Source organism: Panthera uncia (assembly GCF_023721935.1).
Source record: "Panthera uncia isolate 11264 chromosome C1 unlocalized genomic scaffold, Puncia_PCG_1.0 HiC_scaffold_3, whole genome shotgun sequence".
Lineage (NCBI taxonomy): Eukaryota > Metazoa > Chordata > Mammalia > Carnivora > Felidae > Panthera > Panthera uncia.
In genome coordinates this window covers 11,180,352-11,199,926 of record NW_026057584.1, presented here as the reverse complement: position 1 = coordinate 11,199,926, position 19,575 = coordinate 11,180,352, and the positions used below count along the sequence as shown (strand labels likewise).

The 19,575-nt window shown below is 42.3% G+C and overlaps 1 protein-coding gene across 1 annotated transcript in view; it reads left to right on the top strand.

Moving 5' to 3' along the window:
• The window catches only part of DAW1 (dynein assembly factor with WD repeats 1), a 66,214-nt gene that overhangs the window by 12,269 nt on the left and 34,370 nt on the right, over positions 1-19,575 (top strand). The window contains exons 4-5 of the mRNA XM_049614473.1: positions 6,157-6,212; positions 6,733-6,914. Coding sequence (XP_049470430.1) covers positions 6,157-6,212; positions 6,733-6,914 — 238 coding nt within the window. The remainder of the gene's footprint in view (positions 1-6,156; positions 6,213-6,732; positions 6,915-19,575) is intronic.

Below are 19,575 nucleotides of genomic sequence, written 5' to 3'. Positions count from 1 at the left end.
ACAAACGTGTGTTGACCCATCATTATCACCCGTAGTCCATAGCTTACACTAGGGTCACTGTTGGTGCTGCACATTCTATGGGTTTGGACACATATATAATGAAATTCAGCCATTGGTATGCATTCGTGTACATTGTAGAGTATTTTCATTGCCCTGCAAATTCTCTGTCTTCTACTTTTTCACCCCTTCCCTTTGCCCCAGCCCCTGGCAACCGCTGATCTTTTCGCTCTGTCCGTGGTTTTGCCTTTTCCAGAATGTCATAGAGTTGGAATCAGACAGTATATAACCTTTTCAAATTGTCTTCTTTCACTTCATAACATACCTTTTTGGCCCCCCCCCCCCCCCCGTTTTCCCACATGGTTTGGTAGCTCACTTAGCTCCAAATAATACTCTGTTGTCCGAATGTTCCACGGTATATTTACCCTTTCACCTACTGAAGGACATCTTGGTTGCTTCTGAGTTTTGGCAATCGTGAATAAAGCTGCTGTACATATCCGTGTGCAGGTTTTTGTGTGGACAGAAATGTTCAACTCCTTTGGATAAATACCAAGGAACACAGGTGCTGGATCATATGTTAGGAGCATGTCTGGTTTTTGTAAGAAGCCTCCCAACTGTCTTCCAAAGTGGCTGCACCATTTTGCTCCCCAGCAGTGAATGAGAATTCCCCTTGCTTCCCCATCCTCACCAGCATTTGGTGCTTTCGGGGTTCTAGATTTTGGCCATTCTAATAAGTGTGGAGTGATATCTCAATGTTGTTTTAATTTGCATTTCCCTGACGACAGATGATGTGGGGCGTCTTTTCATATGCTTATTTGTCGTCTGTATATCTTTAGTGAGGGCTCTTTGACTTATTTTTTAATCCGGTCGTTTGTGCTTTCATTATTGATAGGTAAGAGTTCTGGTATATTTTATGTTAGTTTACTTGTTTACTTTTATGTTATTTGAATTTTTTTTTAACATTTATTTATTTTTGGGAGACAGAGTATGAGCAGGGGAGGGGCAGAGAGAGAGGGAGACACAGAATTCGAAGCAGGCTGCAGGCTCCGAGCTGTCAGCACAGAACCTGACATGGTGCCCGAACTCACAAACCGCCGGATCATGACCTGAGCTGAAGTCAGACGCTCAACTGACTGAGCCACCCAGGCGCCCCTATTTTTATGTTATTTTTTGAGAGAGAGAGAAAGAGAGAGAGAGAGAGAGAGAGAGAGAGGGAGAGCGCAAATGGGGGAGGGGCAGAGGGAGGGAGAGAATTTTAACCAGGCTGTGTGCTCAGTATGGAACCTGATGCAGGGCTCGATCTCACCACTGTGAGATCATGACCTGAGCTGAAATCAAGAGTTGGCTGTTAAACCAACTGAATCACCCAGGCATCCCGAGAGTTCTTGGTACATTGTAGATACCAATCCTTTCTCAAATGTGAATTTTGCAAATATTTTCTCCTGGTCTGTGGCCTATCTTTTTATTTTCTTGACATTGTCCTTGCAGAGCAAACAATTTTAATTTTAATTTTAATGAAGTCCAGTTTATTGATTATTTCTTTTATGGCTTGTGACTGGTGTTTTATGTGTTTTATGTAAAAAAAAAATCATTGTCTTACCAAGGTCATGTAGATTTTCTCTTATGTTATCTTCTAGGAGTTTTATGGTTTGGGGTTTTGGTTTCTGTGGATTTTTAATGCAAACACTTCAGCTTTCTCTTTTGTATCCTTGTCTTTGCATCTGATGAGCCTATCTGCTTAGGACATTTTGCTTATGAAAACAGGTCCCTCTCTGAGAGTATTTCTGACAGCAGGTGTTAAGGTAGTGGCATAGTTATCCTCAGCATACTTAGCTATTCTATAATATTCATGGAGGGGAAGGTGGACATTGTCTAGGGTAAGAGGACTCAGGCTCCAACAAGAATATAATCTTGCTTTGAGAGCACCACTTTATTTCTGAACCAAATAGTACAAAATAAATAGACAGTTGCTTTTCAATAACGGATAATTATTGTCTCCAATTTTTTCTTGGGCTTTCTTATGATTATAAATGCCTTTTTTTGAACACAATAATGAATTACTTTACCCTTTCTCCATATCTCAACACTTTACCTTTTTTGATTGAGGTGAGATAAACAGAAAAGAGGCCGAAGGGTAGATGACAGATCACCAAATATGGCATTGTAAGACCTGGACTGAAGTCTTGGTTCTCCTGGAAAAGTCACTCAGCTGATTCGGGCCTCCACTTCACTATCTGAAGCATGAGTGGTTGTCCTAGACGACCTCTAAAGTTTCTGTGAAAATAACACTGAGCTCTAAGTAGGTCACTTTTCACAGTAGATTTTTCCACATCTAAGGTGACCCTAGAAAGACTTTTCAAATCTATGTAAGTCACTTTAAAAAGAAAGACAAAGACTATGAGAGGAAATGATGAGTCTATAGTTTTCCATTTCTTAATTTTTAAAATCAAAGTTCTGGTATTGTCTATCAGAATTTCCACTGATCGTGGAAAGGCCATTGGACTTCTTCTCTGTCTTTGTCATTGATTAATAATCTTTCATTTCTGTTCCACCTGGAATTATAGAGGGTTGTACGTCTTTAACTTTTTTGGTGGTTTGGTAGAGCGTGCGAACGCCGTCAGTGCTGATTTCCAAGAAATATTGATGTTGAAATTTATCCTTGGTATTGTGGAGATTTGTCCCTTCTGATAGAAACTGGAAAAAAAAAATCTCCCCCACACCTTGAAAACTGATGTGCAAAGTGATGCTAACAGTAAAGGTCATTCTTGTAAAAAAAAAAAAAAAGTTGACATTTATGTGTTTTGGTTCACTTTTTTCTTCCTTCCTATGTGCTGACAGGTGCAGTCCCAATCCACATGATTAATTTTTACTTGTTTTTTACTTGGCATCACTTCAAACAAGCCATTTGTTTAAGATGAAAAAAAACATAAGAATGTGCTACTATAAATTCATGGTTTCTGCTCCGAGTTTTAGGTTGCGGGGGGGGGGGGGCTGACCTTTAGAGAGACTCTGGTAAGAGGCAGTTGGGATTCTACAATGTTTGCAGTATTATATGATTTTTGTTGAGATGGAGAATATGGTGGGGAGCAGATGGGAGAGATAGAAGCGGGTAGAGGCCACCCTGGGCGCCATATCTCACTGTCATGTCCCAGAATGACTTGATTTTCTCTAAATTCTTCCCGTGAAGACTGCAAGGAAAAGGAGAAGAAAGGAAATCTTCTGTCATGAGACAGAAAACAGCAGAGAGGCCTACGTGGGGTCTTAGGAACCAGAGAGAGGAAGAACTGACTCTTGCATCTGGTGGTAGAGAAGTAAGGCCTTGTACAAGTTAAATTTCCCCCCGAAAAGCAGGAGAAATGCAAGGTGAAGCTAAGAAAGTCGTAACTTTGCTTTGACTGGGCTCGAGTTTGTGCATTGATATTTTATCTATTTGAAAATGTTCTCCTCTATTTGGGAGTAATTTCAGACTTGCAGAAAAGTTATGGAGACAGTACTGAGAGGATTCCTGCGTATCCTTCACTTGCCTGTCCCTAATGCGGCCAGCTTCCGGCACCCTGCCATATGCAGCAAGACTGAGTCTCACTGGCACTTTCTTATGAATTAAACCCCAGACTTCACTGGATTTCACCAGTTTCCCGGTAATGGCCCTGTTCCGTTCTAGGATCCTTGCTTGGTGAGCATTCTACATTGAGTCGGTCTGTCTCAGTCTTCCTTGGTCTGTGACAGATTCTCAATCTTTCCTTGTTTTCCATGACCTCGACAGTTTTGAGGAGTCAAAGCTTTTTCATTGTTATCTTCTGTAACTTAATTATTTTATTTCATTTTATAAAAATCCTTTTTTTAAAAAAATAAGAGATGGCCCGTTGAATACCTGGGAAATAGCAGTGTCTGTCACCATTACCTGCTCTGAAGCTACCCATTGGGTCAATGTTTTCCCAATGTAAACATGGAAGGCTGTGCTTGGGAGAAGACAGCTGGCTTCTACGGAGAACGCCTAGGAAATTATTTTATTTTATTAACAGTAAGGGCTCCGGGAGTAGAGCTGGAAAGGAACTGTTTTTTTCCCAGTTCGGAGTGTTAGTGACTTAACCAAAAAAAGAGTGCCAATTTCTTCAAACTCTGGGCCGGTAGGAAGGCGAGAAAGACTTTTCTTCGTTCTCAGGATGAGTAGGGTATGTGGGAGGTTCACAGTAAATCCTTTTTTTTTTTTTTTTTAATTCATAGCTTTATGGAGGTATAAGTCACATGCTGTTTGAAGTGTGCAATTCAGTTTTTTAAGTGTTTTTAATTTCATTCAATACTTTTCAATATATTCACACCATTGTGTTACTATCATCACGATCTTATTTTAGAACATTCTCATCTCCCGGAAGAGAAAGCCCCTGCACTTTGGCGTTCACTCCCCATTCCTCCTCCACCCCCAGCCCCCCTCTCTGGACTTGCCTATTCTAGGACGTTTCATATAAATACGATAATACACTATGTGGTCTTTTGTGTCTGGCTTCTCTTGCTTGGGATAAAGTTTCTGGGGTGCACCCACACTGTAGCAAGTTTTAGTGCTTGACTTTTTAGGTTTTTGCTGATGGATGGTCTATAAGATGGACATGTCACTTTATTTATTTATTTATTTATTTATTTATTTGTAAATGCTTATTTATTTTGAGAGAGAGAGAGAGAGCAAACAGGAGGGACAGAGAGAGAGAGGAGAGAGAGAAACCCAAGCAGGTTTCACCCTGTTAGTGCAGAGCCAGACGCGGGGCTTGGACTCAAGGACCGTGAGATCATGACCTGAGCTGACATCAAGAGTCAGACGCTTAGGGGCGCCTGGGTGGCTCAGTCGGCTAAACGTCTGACTTCGGCTCGGGTCACAATCTCGCGGTCCGTGAGTTCGAGCCCTGCGTCGGGCTCTGGGCTGATGGCTCAGAGCCTGGAGCCTGCTTCCGATCTGTGTCTCCCTCTCTCTGACACTCCCCCATTCATGCTCTGTCTCTCTCTGTCTCAAAAATAAATAAACGTTAAAAAATAAAATAAAAAAAAAAAAAGAGTCAGACGCTTAACTGATTGAGCCCCCCTGGGTGCCCCAAGCCTCATGTTTATTTTTAAGAGCTGACTCCACGAAAGGGAGAGGAGAAAGCTGGTGGAGCAGACGACGGTGTGACCTGGGTAACATAAGAGCAAAGTTTAGTTTGACTTTTTCAAACGGCTGGTTTTCCATAACATGTAAATTTCTCGAAAGCAGAAATGCTGTTTCTCTGCCTCACGCACCATGTGTCTGTCGGGCCCTGCCTGATTCCCAGCACTGCAGCCTGGGCCACCTGGGTTCCCCCCCATCACCACCCCCCACGCTCCCCACCCCCCACCCCCAGTAGCACAGAATCACTCCACTCTCAGGACCTATTTTTAATCTTGCAGGTGGAGAATGGATATAAGAAACCTTACCTAACAGAGTTTCGATGTGACCCATAACAAGGTTAACAACAAGTTCCGATATAACAATAGATGATCTGTTAAAAAAAAAAAAAAAACTACACAGAGAAATGCATTCTGTGATCAAATACATTTAGGAAATGCCTTATGTTCTTCCTCTGAAGATTGAAAATGAGTCTGAGTATACGAATGTCTCTGAAAACATCAGTTTAGTGTTTGGTTAACGTTGCCTAGCTTAGGGCCGCCAAGATCACCTTTCACCTTTTCCAAGGGTGATGGGGGTCCACAGAAAAGTGTGGAAGGTGCTTCTTTTGAGGAACGCTTGAGGACTCTGCCCCCTTGCCACTGGCCCAGCCCTGAGTCTGTGCTGCCACCACGGTTCCTGGGCTCTGCCCTGGTTGTGGGGCCAATGTCATATCTCAGGTCATGGTCCTGGAGGTGGCCCTGTCTTGTCATTCCGCCCCAGTAGTTCACCCCCAGGGCCCCCAACCCTGCCCCCAAAACTCAGCCCAGAGGCTGGGGCTCGGTCAGGCCCCGTTGGGTTTCCCCATTGTACTTTATATCTTCATCAGCTTCACAGGGTAGGCTCCTTCATAGATTGCTTGTCATCCTTGGGACACTCGGTGTGTGTCATGCTTGTGTCCTGACTGCCGTCTTCTGCCTGGATGACCTAGAACTTGCGCAACCCCCAGGTCTGCAGTTTTTATCCGCTCCATTCCTGTCCCACTCCAGGCCCTGGTCCCAATAACCCAGGATCCTTTGTCCCAGAGCAGTTTATGGATCTCAAGGTGCCATGTTTAAGATATGACAGCGCCCCTCTGGAGTGTTTTGCACGAAGTAGATACACAAGATTTGTTGCTGAAATGACAGCAGGGGGTATCAGTGCTCATCCTATTCTGTGTTGTTGCTGAAGGAGCATGAGTTTTAGAGTCAGGCAGACCCAGGTTTTGATCTTGGCCCCGGCACTTAATTGTTGTTTGACCTTGGACCCGATACACATTTCTCTGAATCTCATTTTTCTTATCTGTAGAATGGGCACCAATAAGCCTGCCTCCCACGGTTCTCATCAGCATGGGTTTAAGACACCATCATTGTTAGCAAGAATCCCCTGGTTCTGGCCCGAGTCTCCCCAAATATCATTTTGAGAGACACCAGAATTAATAATAAATATGAAATCCCCTGCCACAGAACTTTTGTATGTTATAGGTTAGAATTTGAAAAATCACTTAGAACAAGGCCAGGTGCACAAGGTGTATACGTGCTGCGGGAATGTTCTAAAACAAAGACATTTCCCTATCTTCTCTTAAGGATCCATGCACCATCGGCGTCAAGAAGAAAACCAAACACTCACTTCCATGGGACTGCTCGTCACAACAGGGCTTGGGTGCATTGCCCCACATTGGTCGGTTCCACCGTGGTGACGCTGGGCCACAGAAGATAACCGGAACCCTCGACTATGTGGAGAAGCAGATCCCTGTGCTAGCTGAGAGGTGAAGCTCAATTGTCCTTTTAGAGAAATACTCTCACCCGCAGGAAAGAAAAGCTACGTAGACAGACATGCATACGTCTGATTCTCAAACCATGAAGCAATCCCGGATGTATTCACCTTTACCTCAAATACTATCTTGAAGCCCCCCCCCCCCATCCTCCTTACTAGTAACTGCCCCCACCCCCACCATGCCACGCTTCAGCCACTCAACTTCAACTCCAGTGTCACAAGCTTCCTCCCTTACCCTGCTTCCTGTCCCCTATCTCACTTGCCCAGATCTATCTGACACAAGAGACAGAGAATCCTCAACACCTAAGGGCAAGAGTGCTCTGACTGAGTCAGCATTTTCTCTTACACGGGCTCCAGGGGGGCCCTCAACGAGTAAAATGAGAAACCAGCCAATGGTTTCTCCTTTTCATCTCTCCTGGGGCACCTGCAGGTGGGAGAGAGAGGTGTTTGGGAGCATTGATAGAACTTTTGGGGTGGATCATTTCCTACTGGAAGAAAACTGAGGGTGAGCAGCTGCTGAATGAAGAGCTTCTGCCTTGCTTCTGGAAGGCTGCTGAGCCACAAAATCAGAGAAGCTGTCAGCCATCTGCTACACAGCTGTCCTTGCAGATTTAACACTTTAGTGAGGGGCTGGGATCCTGCTGCTGAGCCCACAAATAGTTGCTTGACTTTGAACCGTGAAACCGGTTTGCAAATCTTCAATTGCGCACTGTTGAGATGTGTCCACACCTTCGGTCTTTACTTCCTCCCTCCCTCCCTCCCTCCCTTCCTCTTTCTTTCTTTCTTTCTTTCTTTCTTTCTTTCTTTCTTTCTTTCCTTCTCTTGCTTTCTTTCCTTGTTTCCATTCTTCTTCCCTTCCTTCCTTCCTTCTTCTTTCTTTCTTTCTTTCTTAAACAGAAATCTTTTCAGAGCAGGTGCTACACAGTCTGATCTGCATATTTAATCTGTATTATTCAGTTTAGGCATATAGCCAGAAAAATTGCTCCGATACAATGTATCCACATGTTCCTGGTTTTGTAGCTAAGAAGCTTTGCAGAAAACTGCTATGTTAAGCAAGAAAAAAACATGTGTGTATCTTGGAGTTGGTGGTACAGAATGGTCTGGGGGAAAAAAATCTCTTGACTCTGCAACTAACTGGTTTTAAAACTTGGACAAAACTCTTGGGTGTGTAGCTGAGCTATTTGTTGAGGTGAGTGGGTAAATTCTAAAGTCACTCACGACACTGAAATCTTACTGTGGATTTGAACATTCCACTCTCTTCCCTCCAACTCCATTGCATATACATTAACCTGGAGCTCTGAATTGATGAAAATTGATGACAGGAATAAAGTTGATTCACCTTTGCCACATTTTCCAATAGGAAAATGAGTTTTCCTTTTGGAGAATTAATAAAAAGAAAAAACCCCACCAGAATAGATTGGCTCTGGTCCCAGCACCAGGAAACTACCTGCTTAGCCAGGCGTAATGGGGAAGGCTTGAGATAAAGAGGCTGGGAACAGTATATCAGTGAGATTTTCTAAGGAGGAAGAATGAAGTAGCACGCAAGTAACACTGCGTGATTATCTGAAGAAGATAAAGGAAAGAAGGAGAGCAGTGCCAAGGCTGGGAAAGTACCATCTTGAATAAGACGGATCCTGGAATTCTGCCCGGAGGAAACAACAGCGGGTGATTTGGAAGCCCATCTTGTGTCCAAAAAAAGACTCCGGGTGGGTGAAAGCCCTTCGAGTGGTGGGCTCGTGAATGAATGAATCAAAAGGAGTAAACATGCAACTTTTGTCAGTGCGAATCCAAGGATTTGCAGAAATGCTCCAAGGTGGTGATTCTTTGCCTTTTTGAAATGATAGATTCCTTGAAGAGTCTGGTGGAAACCGCGGCCTGCCTCCTCAGGAAAATAACACACCTACACACGTAGACCCAACATTTTTTAAAAAAAATTTTTTTTTTTCAACGTTTTTTATTTATTTTTGGGACAGAGAGAGACAGAGCACGAACGGGGGAGGGGCAGAGAGAGAGGGAGACACAGAATCGGAAACAGGCTCCAGGCTCCGAGCCATCAGCCCAGAGCCTGACGCGGGGCTCGAACTCACAGACCGCGAGATCGTGACCTGGCTGAAGTCGGACGCCCAACCGACTGCGCCACCCAGGCGCCCCCCCAACATTTTTTTTTTAAAGACCGTTTGTTTTTAGAGCAGTTTTAGATTCCTAACAAGGTTGAGAGGAAGGTACAGAAATTTCCCATGTGTTTCCTGCCCTCATGGCTGCAGGGCCTGCCCCACTGTTAACATTCACACTTGAGTGGATGTGTTTGTTACAACCAGTGAACCTGCTTTGGCACGTCGTTACCACCCAGAGGCCATAGTTTACTTTGGGATTGGCTCTTGCCATTGTTGTTTCGATGGGTTTGGATAAACGTATAATGACAAGTATCCACCGTTGTAGTATCATAGGGAGTAGTTTCACTGCTCTGAAAATCCTCTGGGCTTCATGGGTTTATCCCTTCCCACCACCTCCAACCCCTGGTGACCACTGATCATTTTCCTGTCTCCGTAGCTTTATCTTTTCCAGAAGGTCATATAGTTGAAATCGTACAGCATATATAGTCTTTTCCCATTGGCTTCTTTTTTTTTAACATTTATTTATTTCTGAGACAGAGAGAGACAGAGCATGAATGGGGGAGGGGCAGAGAGAGAGGGAGACAGTATCGGAAGCAGGCTCCAGGCTCCGAGCCATCAGCCCAGAGCCCGACGTGGGGCTCGAACCCACATACCGCGAGATCGTGACCCGGGCTGAAGTCGGACGCCCAACCGACTGAGCCACCCAGGCGCCCCATTTTCCCATTGGCTTCTTCCTCTTCGTGCTACGTATTTAAGGTTCGTCTATGTCTTTTTTCTGTGGCTTGATAGCTCATTTGTCTTTAGTGCTGTTCTCTTTGTGTTTTAGTTCATTGTCTGGGTGAACCACCGTTTCTTGAAGGACATCTTGATTGCTTCCAAGTTTAGATGCTTATGAACAAAGCTGCTATAACATATCTGTGTAGCAAGTTTTGGTGTGGATAGAAGTTTTCCACTCCACTAAAGGAACACAATTTCTGGACTGTGTAATTTCTGGACTAGTAAGAGGGTGTTTAGTTTTGTAAGAAACCACCCAGCTGCCTTCTAAACTGGCTTTTCCATTTTGCATTCCCACCCAGCAACAAATGAGAGTTCTTATCGCTTCACAACCTCTCCAACATTTGGTGTCGTTAATGTTCTGGGTTTTGGCCATTCGAATAGGTGTGGAGTGGAATGTCAATATGGTTTTACTTGGCATTTCCCCAAATGACATATCTTTTCATATGCTTATTTGCCACATGTGTATCTTCTTTATTGAGATAGTAACTGTTACAGTCTTGAACCCATTTTTTAATTGGATTGTTTGTGTTCTCATTGTTGAGTGTTAAGAGTTCTGTGTGGATTTTGGATAACAGCCTTTATCAGATATATTTTTTTACAAATGATTTCTCCCAGTTTGTGGTTTGTCTTCTAATTCTCTTAACCTTGTCCTTCCCAGAGCAGAAGTTTTTAATTTAAATGAAACCCAGCTTATCAATTATTTCTTTCATGGACTGTATCTTTGATGGTGTGTATAAAAGTCACTGCCACACCCAAAGTCATCTAGATTTTCTCCTACGCTATCTTCTAGAAGTTTTGTAGTTTCATGTTTAGGTCTATGATCCATTGTGAGTTAATTTGTATGAAAAGTGTAAGTCTCTGCCTAGATTCTTTTTTTTTTTTTTTTTTTATAGATATCTAGTGGTTGGAGCACCATTTGTTGAAATGACCATCTTTGTCCCATTGTATTGCCTTTACCTCTTTGTCAAAGATCAGTTCACTATATTTTTGTGAGTCTATTTCTGGACTCTCTATTTTGTGCTATTGATCTATTTTTCTGTTTTTCACCAATGCCATATTGTCTCGATTACTGTAGATTTAGAGTAAGTCTTAACATCTGGTAGGGTCAGTCCTTCAGCTTTGTTTTTCTCCTTCAACATTGCATTGGCTGGACCCAGTCTTTTATATATAATTTCTGGGGGTTGGTAAATATCTTGAAAGCCATCCATTGGTCCTAGGAATCCACAAAATTGGGATTGACAGTAAGTTATTCAGTGATAACTCCCATCTTTCTCTTTCTATGGCCAATTTGGAAGAGACAAGTGTTGAAGAAGCAGTGTGTACGGTGGGTCTGGACTGATCTGGGTTCAAATCCCAGCTTGAGAGAAAGTGGAACAATGGAGAATAAGTGTCTTCATGTCATTATTACAATAGTCTTTGATTCTTTGATGGGTGAGGAGCCTGCTTTGGGAAACTATATTAATGCCAACATGGATTTCTGAGACCTGAGGCCAGGGCAGCTGTGGTCGGAGAGAAGAAAACGAGTTGGAAGCCAAATGTGTAGAAGAATTAGTGACTAATAGATGTAGGAAACAAGGGGTGAGAATAACAAAAAATGAATTCAGTTGGTTCATTCATCTGTCACATATTCTTGAACCTCTACCCTCTGCCAGGTGCTATACAGACAAAGACAGGAAAATATAGCTTCTTACGTAGTGTGAAAAGCAAAGTCCCACGGGAGTTCCAAGTAAAGAGCTGTTTCATCTAGTTGTGGAAACTGTCCTATAAAAGTAACCTTTGAATTAGGTCTTGAATGATAAATGGGGAACATCCAACAACAGTGATGGGCCAGGTGGAGGTAGAAGGAGTAAATGGATTATTCCAGAAATGGGGAGATATTGGGGAAAGGACCTTGAATCAGCATGTCCATATTGTTGGGTGAGAGATAAGGCCAGAAGGATCCTTAGGTTTCCTAAAGTCCTTTTGGGACTTGATTGTGCATCAAGGGGTATGGGCAGAGCTCCCGAAAGTGAGGACCCTCCAAACTTCTGAGAGTCTTCCCCAACCTGTGGATATTATGGTGAATGTCGTCCAGTCTAGTGGCCGCCATCTTCCTAATCGGCGGAGCCCTGAAGGCCTGGCTCCAGGAGGGGTGGGACAATCCTGCAAGCACCATCAGGTCCCTTTCCCCCCAACTCTTGACTCTGTCTGTGTCTGAGGCTGACGTGAGGTGTTGCGATTACTTTCTGAAGCAATGTCTTCCCTCCCTTTTCACAGCCAGGTTCTCATTTGGAATCCCACCAGCTTTTCCTCCAGTGTTGGTTGTGAGAAACTCATCTTGAATCCCTGTTTGAATCTGTGAGCATCATTCTCACGGCCCTGGAAAAGGGCATCATGTAGTTCAAGTGTGATCATGCTAAGCTGTTCTTAGTCACTCCTGGGAACTGGATTCGGTTCAAGCTCTAAACCATTTACTGTGACTGCTGCTGACAGGTTACTTTGTACTCCCAAATCAAGCCTCTTCCTGGCACACAGGAAATAGTAAATAGGTCACAAGAAAGGCAAGAGTGAAAAGATCAGCAATCTTTAAACTGTGAGAGTTGAAGCTGTGGAGGAAACTGGTGGAGCCCTTGCCAAACCTCTTGGCAGAATGGCACACGTGCCAGAGAAAATGCTGTCAGAGGGTGTCACATACACTGTGGGTGGACTGCGAATGCTTCTGGAATGACAGGATAGCAGTGGAGTGGGGTGTGCGTTTTTTTTCCCTGAGAAGCTGCACACGAGAAATTTTTACAGGTGCCAGGAGATAATTTCTTCACATCTAGGAACTTTTATTTAAAATTTTTTTTTCTTTTTACATTTATTTATTTTTGAGAGGCAGAGAGAGACAGAGCACAAGTGGGGAGGGGCAGAGAGAGAAGGAGACACAGAATCCGAAGCAGGCTCCAGGCTCCGAGCCGTCAGCACAGAGCCCGACGGGGGGCTCGAACTCACGGAGTGTGAGATCATGACCTGAGCCGAAGTCGGACGCTTAACCGACTGAGCCCCCCAGGTGCCCCTCACTGATTCCTGTTTTATCCTTTTAACTGAGGTATAATCTTCTCAACCTCCAAAGCTATTTCTTTTACATCTTTGTCTTGACTGCATAGTGTGGTGAAAACAGTATCTACACCGATAGCTTGCCTGTGATTTATACTTTGCATGGTACTTTCACTTGGATTGCCTTGCCAGCCGTCTAAGTGATACCTGGATACATATTTATCCTCACTTTGTGGATGCAGAGGTTAAGACTCAGTGGCTTGGTCGGGGCCACATGGCCAGCGTGTGACCCGGCTGACGTGAGAACTTAGTCCTTCTGACTCTGGCCCTGTGCTGCCTTCTCTGGCCAATCTGACCACACAGCACATGTCCAACCAGTACTCTTGTGTTTATGTGTGTCTCTAATATGTTTCTTCTTTCACATTCTCTAAAGTAATTGGCCATTTTTTGCCATTTTGTGTTGATTTCTTGTATATTTTGGCATGATCGAAATTCTCGAAAGATGAAGTTTTTCAGTCTAATGTATTTGATTGCTAAAAATTGTAGGAAGTGTAACATTCGGTCTCTTCCTCCCCCCACTCCTCCCTCAATGAAATCTCTCATTAAGTTTAGTTTCCCAGGGGTGCCTGGGGGACTCCATCGGTTAAGTAAGCATACGATGTTGGCTCAAGTCATGATCTCACGGTTCGTGAGTCGAGGCTCGCATCCGGCTCTGTGCTGACAAGAGCCTGCTTCGAATTCTGGGTCTCCCTCTCTCTCTGCCCCTCCCTGGCTCATTCCCTTTCTCTCTCTCTCTCTCTCTCTCTCTCTCTCTCTCTGTCTCAAAAGTAAATAAACATTAAAAAATTTAGTTTTCCAGGTGCTTAAAATAGTTGTACCCCTGTAATTATTCTCTTATTCATTGTGACATTTAACAAAGATCCAAATTCCTAGGAGTTGGAGGGAGGAGAAAGATTAGGCCTTAGTTGCCTTCACTCTAAAACAAACTTTCTCATTTGTAATGGCTAAAATTATGTGTGCCTTGTACCGACTTACTCTAACCTCCCCAAAGTCTGTGGAGGGATCACAAAATATGTTTTTATTTGGGGGGTTGGAGGTGGGAAGTCAATCCAAGTACACACTTGTCAATATGTAATGAGCTCCCGGGGTCAATGGTGCTTTGAGTTCCTCATTCCTGTCTTTTATAATCATCTTTCTGAAAGTGATTATGTATCTTTACTGATTAATTAACACAGAGTTTCAGGGTAGAAAAGTCTCCAGTGACTTTCACAGTGGGATACACAATTTCTTAAAATCGTACTATAGTCAGTCTCAACTTTTTATTCTCCCAGTGGTCCTGCTCATCCTTCAGAGTGGGTAAACATCATCTGTGACCCTTGACTCATCTCTGGGAGAAAGTTCTGTAACTAGAAAAATTTACGACACAGGTGTTTGAAAGTCTGACAGTTTTCACTTGTGATTCTTTACCTAGGGAACACGTCAGTCCTCAGAAAGGGTGGAAACATTTCAGAAAGTGCTTAAATTCAGTAATGATGATATTAATTAGGGTGGATCCTTTTGGCTGAGCATCATGATTACTTGGGGGTTTCTTCTGGAGATGCTGTACTGACTGTTATTTCAGTATAGACCACATTTTGTTCTGGCCTATGTACCATGCCTCATCTCGGCCCCCTTACATATGGTGGGCTTGGATTAAGGTCTGTAGGACAGAAGCAGATCAATGAACTCACTCAGGAATGAGTCCAAAGCTTTGGCCTTGTTGGTTTCTTTCCCTGGCCAGCTATTGCATCATTCCCCCCAGGTCTACTAGCAGTTGAGACATTTTTTACAGGCTCTAGGCAGATCAGTAGCTCTTGGCTGGAGCTGGAGGGCATGGTGGGGCATTCCAGCGGCTTATCTGGTTCTATCAATGGGCACCTGTGAGCTCTGAGGAAATGTGCCATAAATGATAATGTATGTGGTTGGAAGTGACAAGATACCTCAGGATTTGCCTAACTTCTACTATGAGAGGAAGGATGATTCAGATGGTGAAATGTAACACGGTCCGGAAATAGAACAAGATTCAAAATGGCTGCCTGCTTAGGATCAGACCATTGTGAAATGCAAGGAAGTGTTTATAAGCCTACTGGTTAAACTGGCTTATTATAAGCTGGTTAAAACTAGAAGGCTATACGGAACTAGTAAAAACAGAGCCGAATGATGGTTACCAGGGGCCGGGGGCTAGGGGAATTTGGAAGATGATGGTTAAAGGGTACAGACTTGCAGTCAGATGATGAATCATAGCATTGCAATTATAGTCAATAATGCTATGTTACATACTTCAAAGTTGCCAAGAGACTAAATCCGAAATATTCTTACCACACACACACACAAATCGTAAGGCTATAATACTACAGGAATTTATCAACATTTCTTCTTATTTAGTGGAAATGAACCTGCTAATTAATAAGATTTATAAAATAATTGTTTTCTGCCTTTGAATAGTTTACTACTTCCAAAGAGAATTTGGAGAGCAGGTGTCTGTGCATTGTTTATTTTCTGATGGAGATGCTGAGATCCAGAGAGCACACTGACTTGCCCAATCATACAGAAAGTTATTGGTATGCTTGCTTATTTGTTAACCCTCACCAGCAAAGTAATCTGTGTTTCTGAAACTTAAAAAAATATTTTTTTAATGTTTATTTATTTTCGAGAGACAGAGAGAGACAGAGAGACAGAGCATGAGAGGGGAGGGACAGAGAGAGAGGGAGACACAGAATGTAAAGCAGGCTCCAGGCTCTGAGTTGTCAGCACAGAGCCCAACCCGGGGCTCAAGCTCACGGACCGCAAGATCATGACCTGAGCCAAAGCCGGACGCTTAACAGACTGAGCCACCCAAGCACCACCCCCCCCCCCCCTCCTTTTTTTTTTTTTTTTTTTTTTTATGGATACATTTTCCTAACCTAATAAATCAACTTCACAATTAAATTTTAAAACAGCTACTAGCTCGTGTAAACAGTTTCTGGTTAACTTTCACCTATTTTATTCTGCAAATTCCAACACAAGATAGATTATTGATGTTCTCCTGGAATAGTCATGCATCTTCTAGGGCCATCCATGAAGTTAGGAGGGCAGTGAAAATTTTGCAAGACTTACTGTAATATCATCATGAAAGCCTGACATGAGGTGTTCCAAAAAATAAGATTATTCATTTTCTTCTGGTGGCAATTTTTACTAAAAAATATTAAAACTATGAATAAAGGTAGCCCTTTAAAATCATATTTATAAGTTCACTCTACTAGGAAACGAGAATTTTTAATATGTGGGTTTGAAAATAATTTATTCTTCTCTGATTATAAAAGCAATATGTGTTTATTATAAAAAACTGACAAATATAGAAAAAAACCATGAAAACAAGTGGGGAGAGCCTCCCATCACCACAGGTAATTTCTGTTTTCATTTTGGTGAATTTCTTTCCAGTCTTTTTTTTTTTTTTATATATATAAGTACAAATATACACAGTTTCCCATAATGGCTTAACGTACTACTTATAACTTTGTGTCGTACGATTTATAACTTTGTGTCTTACGATTTTCTCTATTTTTTGTCATTAGCATTTCCTCCCTTGCGTAAATGTTTCAAAATTATTTAAATGGCAACATATTATTCAATCATATGGAAATCCTATCATTGTTTTAATCACTGTTCTATTATTAACTAATTGGGTGTTTCCATTTTCTTTCCTATTCTACATAGTGCTGCAATGAAGAGTTTTGTGTGTCATTTATGACTTTTTTTTTTTTTTTGCAAACGTTTATGATTGTATTCTTAGTAAATGCAGATTGCCTGAAATAAGTGATGAGGCTTAGTCTTTCCTAGGGTAACTCTAGAAACGTGTAACAAATGGACCCTGAATCTCTCTCTCCAGAAGTGCAGTGAACTGGCAAAATCCGGAAGGATCTAAACATCACATATTAGAACTTGAACATGTCACCACGTCGACCCTGCTGGTCGTTTAGCCAATGCCATTCTTCAGGACCGAAGGACAGTTGTTAGCCCTCATATGAAACTGTGTGCTTTGTAGGAACATGTGGCATCGGTCTCCGTCTGTGCCCTGACTAGGCAGCATTCCTTAGCAAATTATTCCCTGCCTACTCGGACTATTATAGCTGGCTCCTTCATGTCAGCTTTGAGAAAGCACGCAGGGGAATTTTCAAGTTTACAATAGGGAGCAACCGAGATTTCACCATCAGAGCAATAACTCAGTTAGATATTTAAAACCTCTAATCTGTTAAGTAAATACACTCAGTACCAAGAGGTTCCTTTGGAAAGTACGGGAGTCATAGGGACTGCCCTCCTCCTTTTCATCGGTTCTCTTCCGGTTCTTCGATGTCCCTGGCAAAATATTTACTTTAAGGGTTCAGGGCGTGGCATATACACTTCACAGCATGTTGGCTTTGTGCCGGGTAAAAATAAATAAATAAATAAACAAACAAACAAATAAATAAAAAGTCCACAGCAGTTAATGTGGCAGAGGCTAGGATGTATCACAGGAGCTGATAGCATTCAGGCATTTGCCACATTTAGACTTCTATTTAATGGAGAAGTAGTTGTTGCTTCCACAAAGCCCTAAGTAAATGCATGCATTTCTATTTGTTGATCCTGTGAAATACACAAGGAATTGGGTCCACTCACTCAGAATTCTGGTAGGTAGCTTTGCAATCTCAAAACTGTGAAATAGGTACACATTTCTAGACCCTAAAATTCCATTTCTCGGCCTTCTTTTAAGAAAGTGATTAAGAATATGTACAAAGATTCATCCACACCGAGTTCTTCATAGTACTATTTACAATAACCAAAAAGTTAGAAACAACCTAGGGCGTTTAATGGTGGATAACCATGCAATAATGAGAAGCCATACTACTGTTTAAAATGATAGAATAGAGAGTACATTTTTTGATATAAACATTAGACCATATCTGTATTCTTTTTTTTTTTTTTAATTTTTTTTAACGTTTTATTTATTTTTGAGACAGGGAGAGACAGAGCATGAACGGGGGAGGGTCAGAGAGAGGGAGACACAGAATCTGAAACAGGCTCCAGGCTCTGAGCTGTCAGCACAGAGCCCGACGCGGGGCTCGAACTCACGGACCTCGAGATCATGACCTGAGCCGAAGTCGGCCGCTTAACCGACTGAGCCACCCAAGCGCCCCCATATCTGTATTCTTAAACGAAGAGAATAGGTTTTTAAATACATGTGCCGTGTGATCTGACTTAGGTTAAAGATATGAATAAACACAAGTCTACAAAGTTAAACAAAAAGTTTTTTTTTTTTACCTCTCTAATTCTCTAGGATGGTGAGTTTCTAATTAATCTTTGCTTTTCTCTTTTGACTTCTTTAATATCTTTTCTTTTTCAATGGCATATGCATTATGGTAATTTTTTTTAAAGGGGCAGGAAGATGTTTAAAGCTCTGTTCTTTCTATATTATGCCTTATAGATTTTCCCCCCAATTTTCAAGAAGAGACACTAGAAGATTTATGTGTTCAGCTTGATGTATACACTTTGTGATAAAATATTTTTGCAAGGAAAAGACTAAATATTCCACCCTCTCATTAAACCCTTCAAACAATTCAGGAGGAGCTGTCACTCCAGGGACCACAAGTTTGCTGCCCTCATTCACATCTCCCTGCCTCACAGAAGCTACTTCTTTAAAACATCATGATACCTCACTGCCCCGCTCTTAACCTCAGAATCCTTGGCACATTTCATAAAAGGTTGACTTCCATTTGGAGCATGGGAAATATCATATTAAAATAATCATGAAACTGTTGAATTGCATTATTGCTTTTTCCACTGAATATGGTTATAAGAAAACTCCACTAAACCAAGCATAGCATTTCATCAGTGAGAAGTCCTTTAAGGAAAATACAATTAACGCTTTGGACTGTTTAAAGGAAGAAGTCAAACCTCATATTTGCCTGGGGAAATGTAAGGTAGCCTCCATGTTGCAGATATAGAAAATCGAGAATAGTTTTTGTAACACAACTTGTCAATTAGCGTGCATGTTTTAACAGTGCATGCCCAGAAAATTTTAATGTCTTCTCATTGTTACCCACGTACAAACCCACAACCAGCGTGAACACCGAAAATTTTGGTATCTCGGATGGTATTTATCTTGTTTCTTATGGGAATTTTAATCTCGTGATGTTTCATGTAGCCATTAACCCTTCTTCAACCTGGATTTCAAAGCACAGATCTGGTGTGAGCAAGCCAGGCAAGCCTGTTAACCACTCTTCTGAGACGCACACTCAGTCTTGGTTGAATGAATGAACGAATTTCTCTACTTCCTCCTCATGCACAGTAGGGTCCACGTAAATGAGGCGTTCTCTCCGGATCTTTCTTTTGAGTGATAATACTTCGCATTCTTTGTCCCTTCCTTCTTATTTTGCCCTCTGTCCATGTGTGTGTGCATGTATGCCTGTGTGTGTACATGTATATATTTTAAAATTCAAGATTAAGTCGGGATGATTTTCCACAGCAGGAAAGAAGTGGTGTCAGCAGCTCCATAAGTCAGAGTTCCATTTAGAATTCTCTGGGAAAGATTCATTCCATCCCGTGGCAGCACGGTGGAGAAAATGATTTTTTAGATGTCTATGAAGAACGTTTCCATTTTCCCAATGTCAATAACAAGGAGCAATGGTTCACCTAGTGGGCCCTCCAAAGACTTTGAGATGTGGTCTATTTGACCTGAGTTAAGTTTTC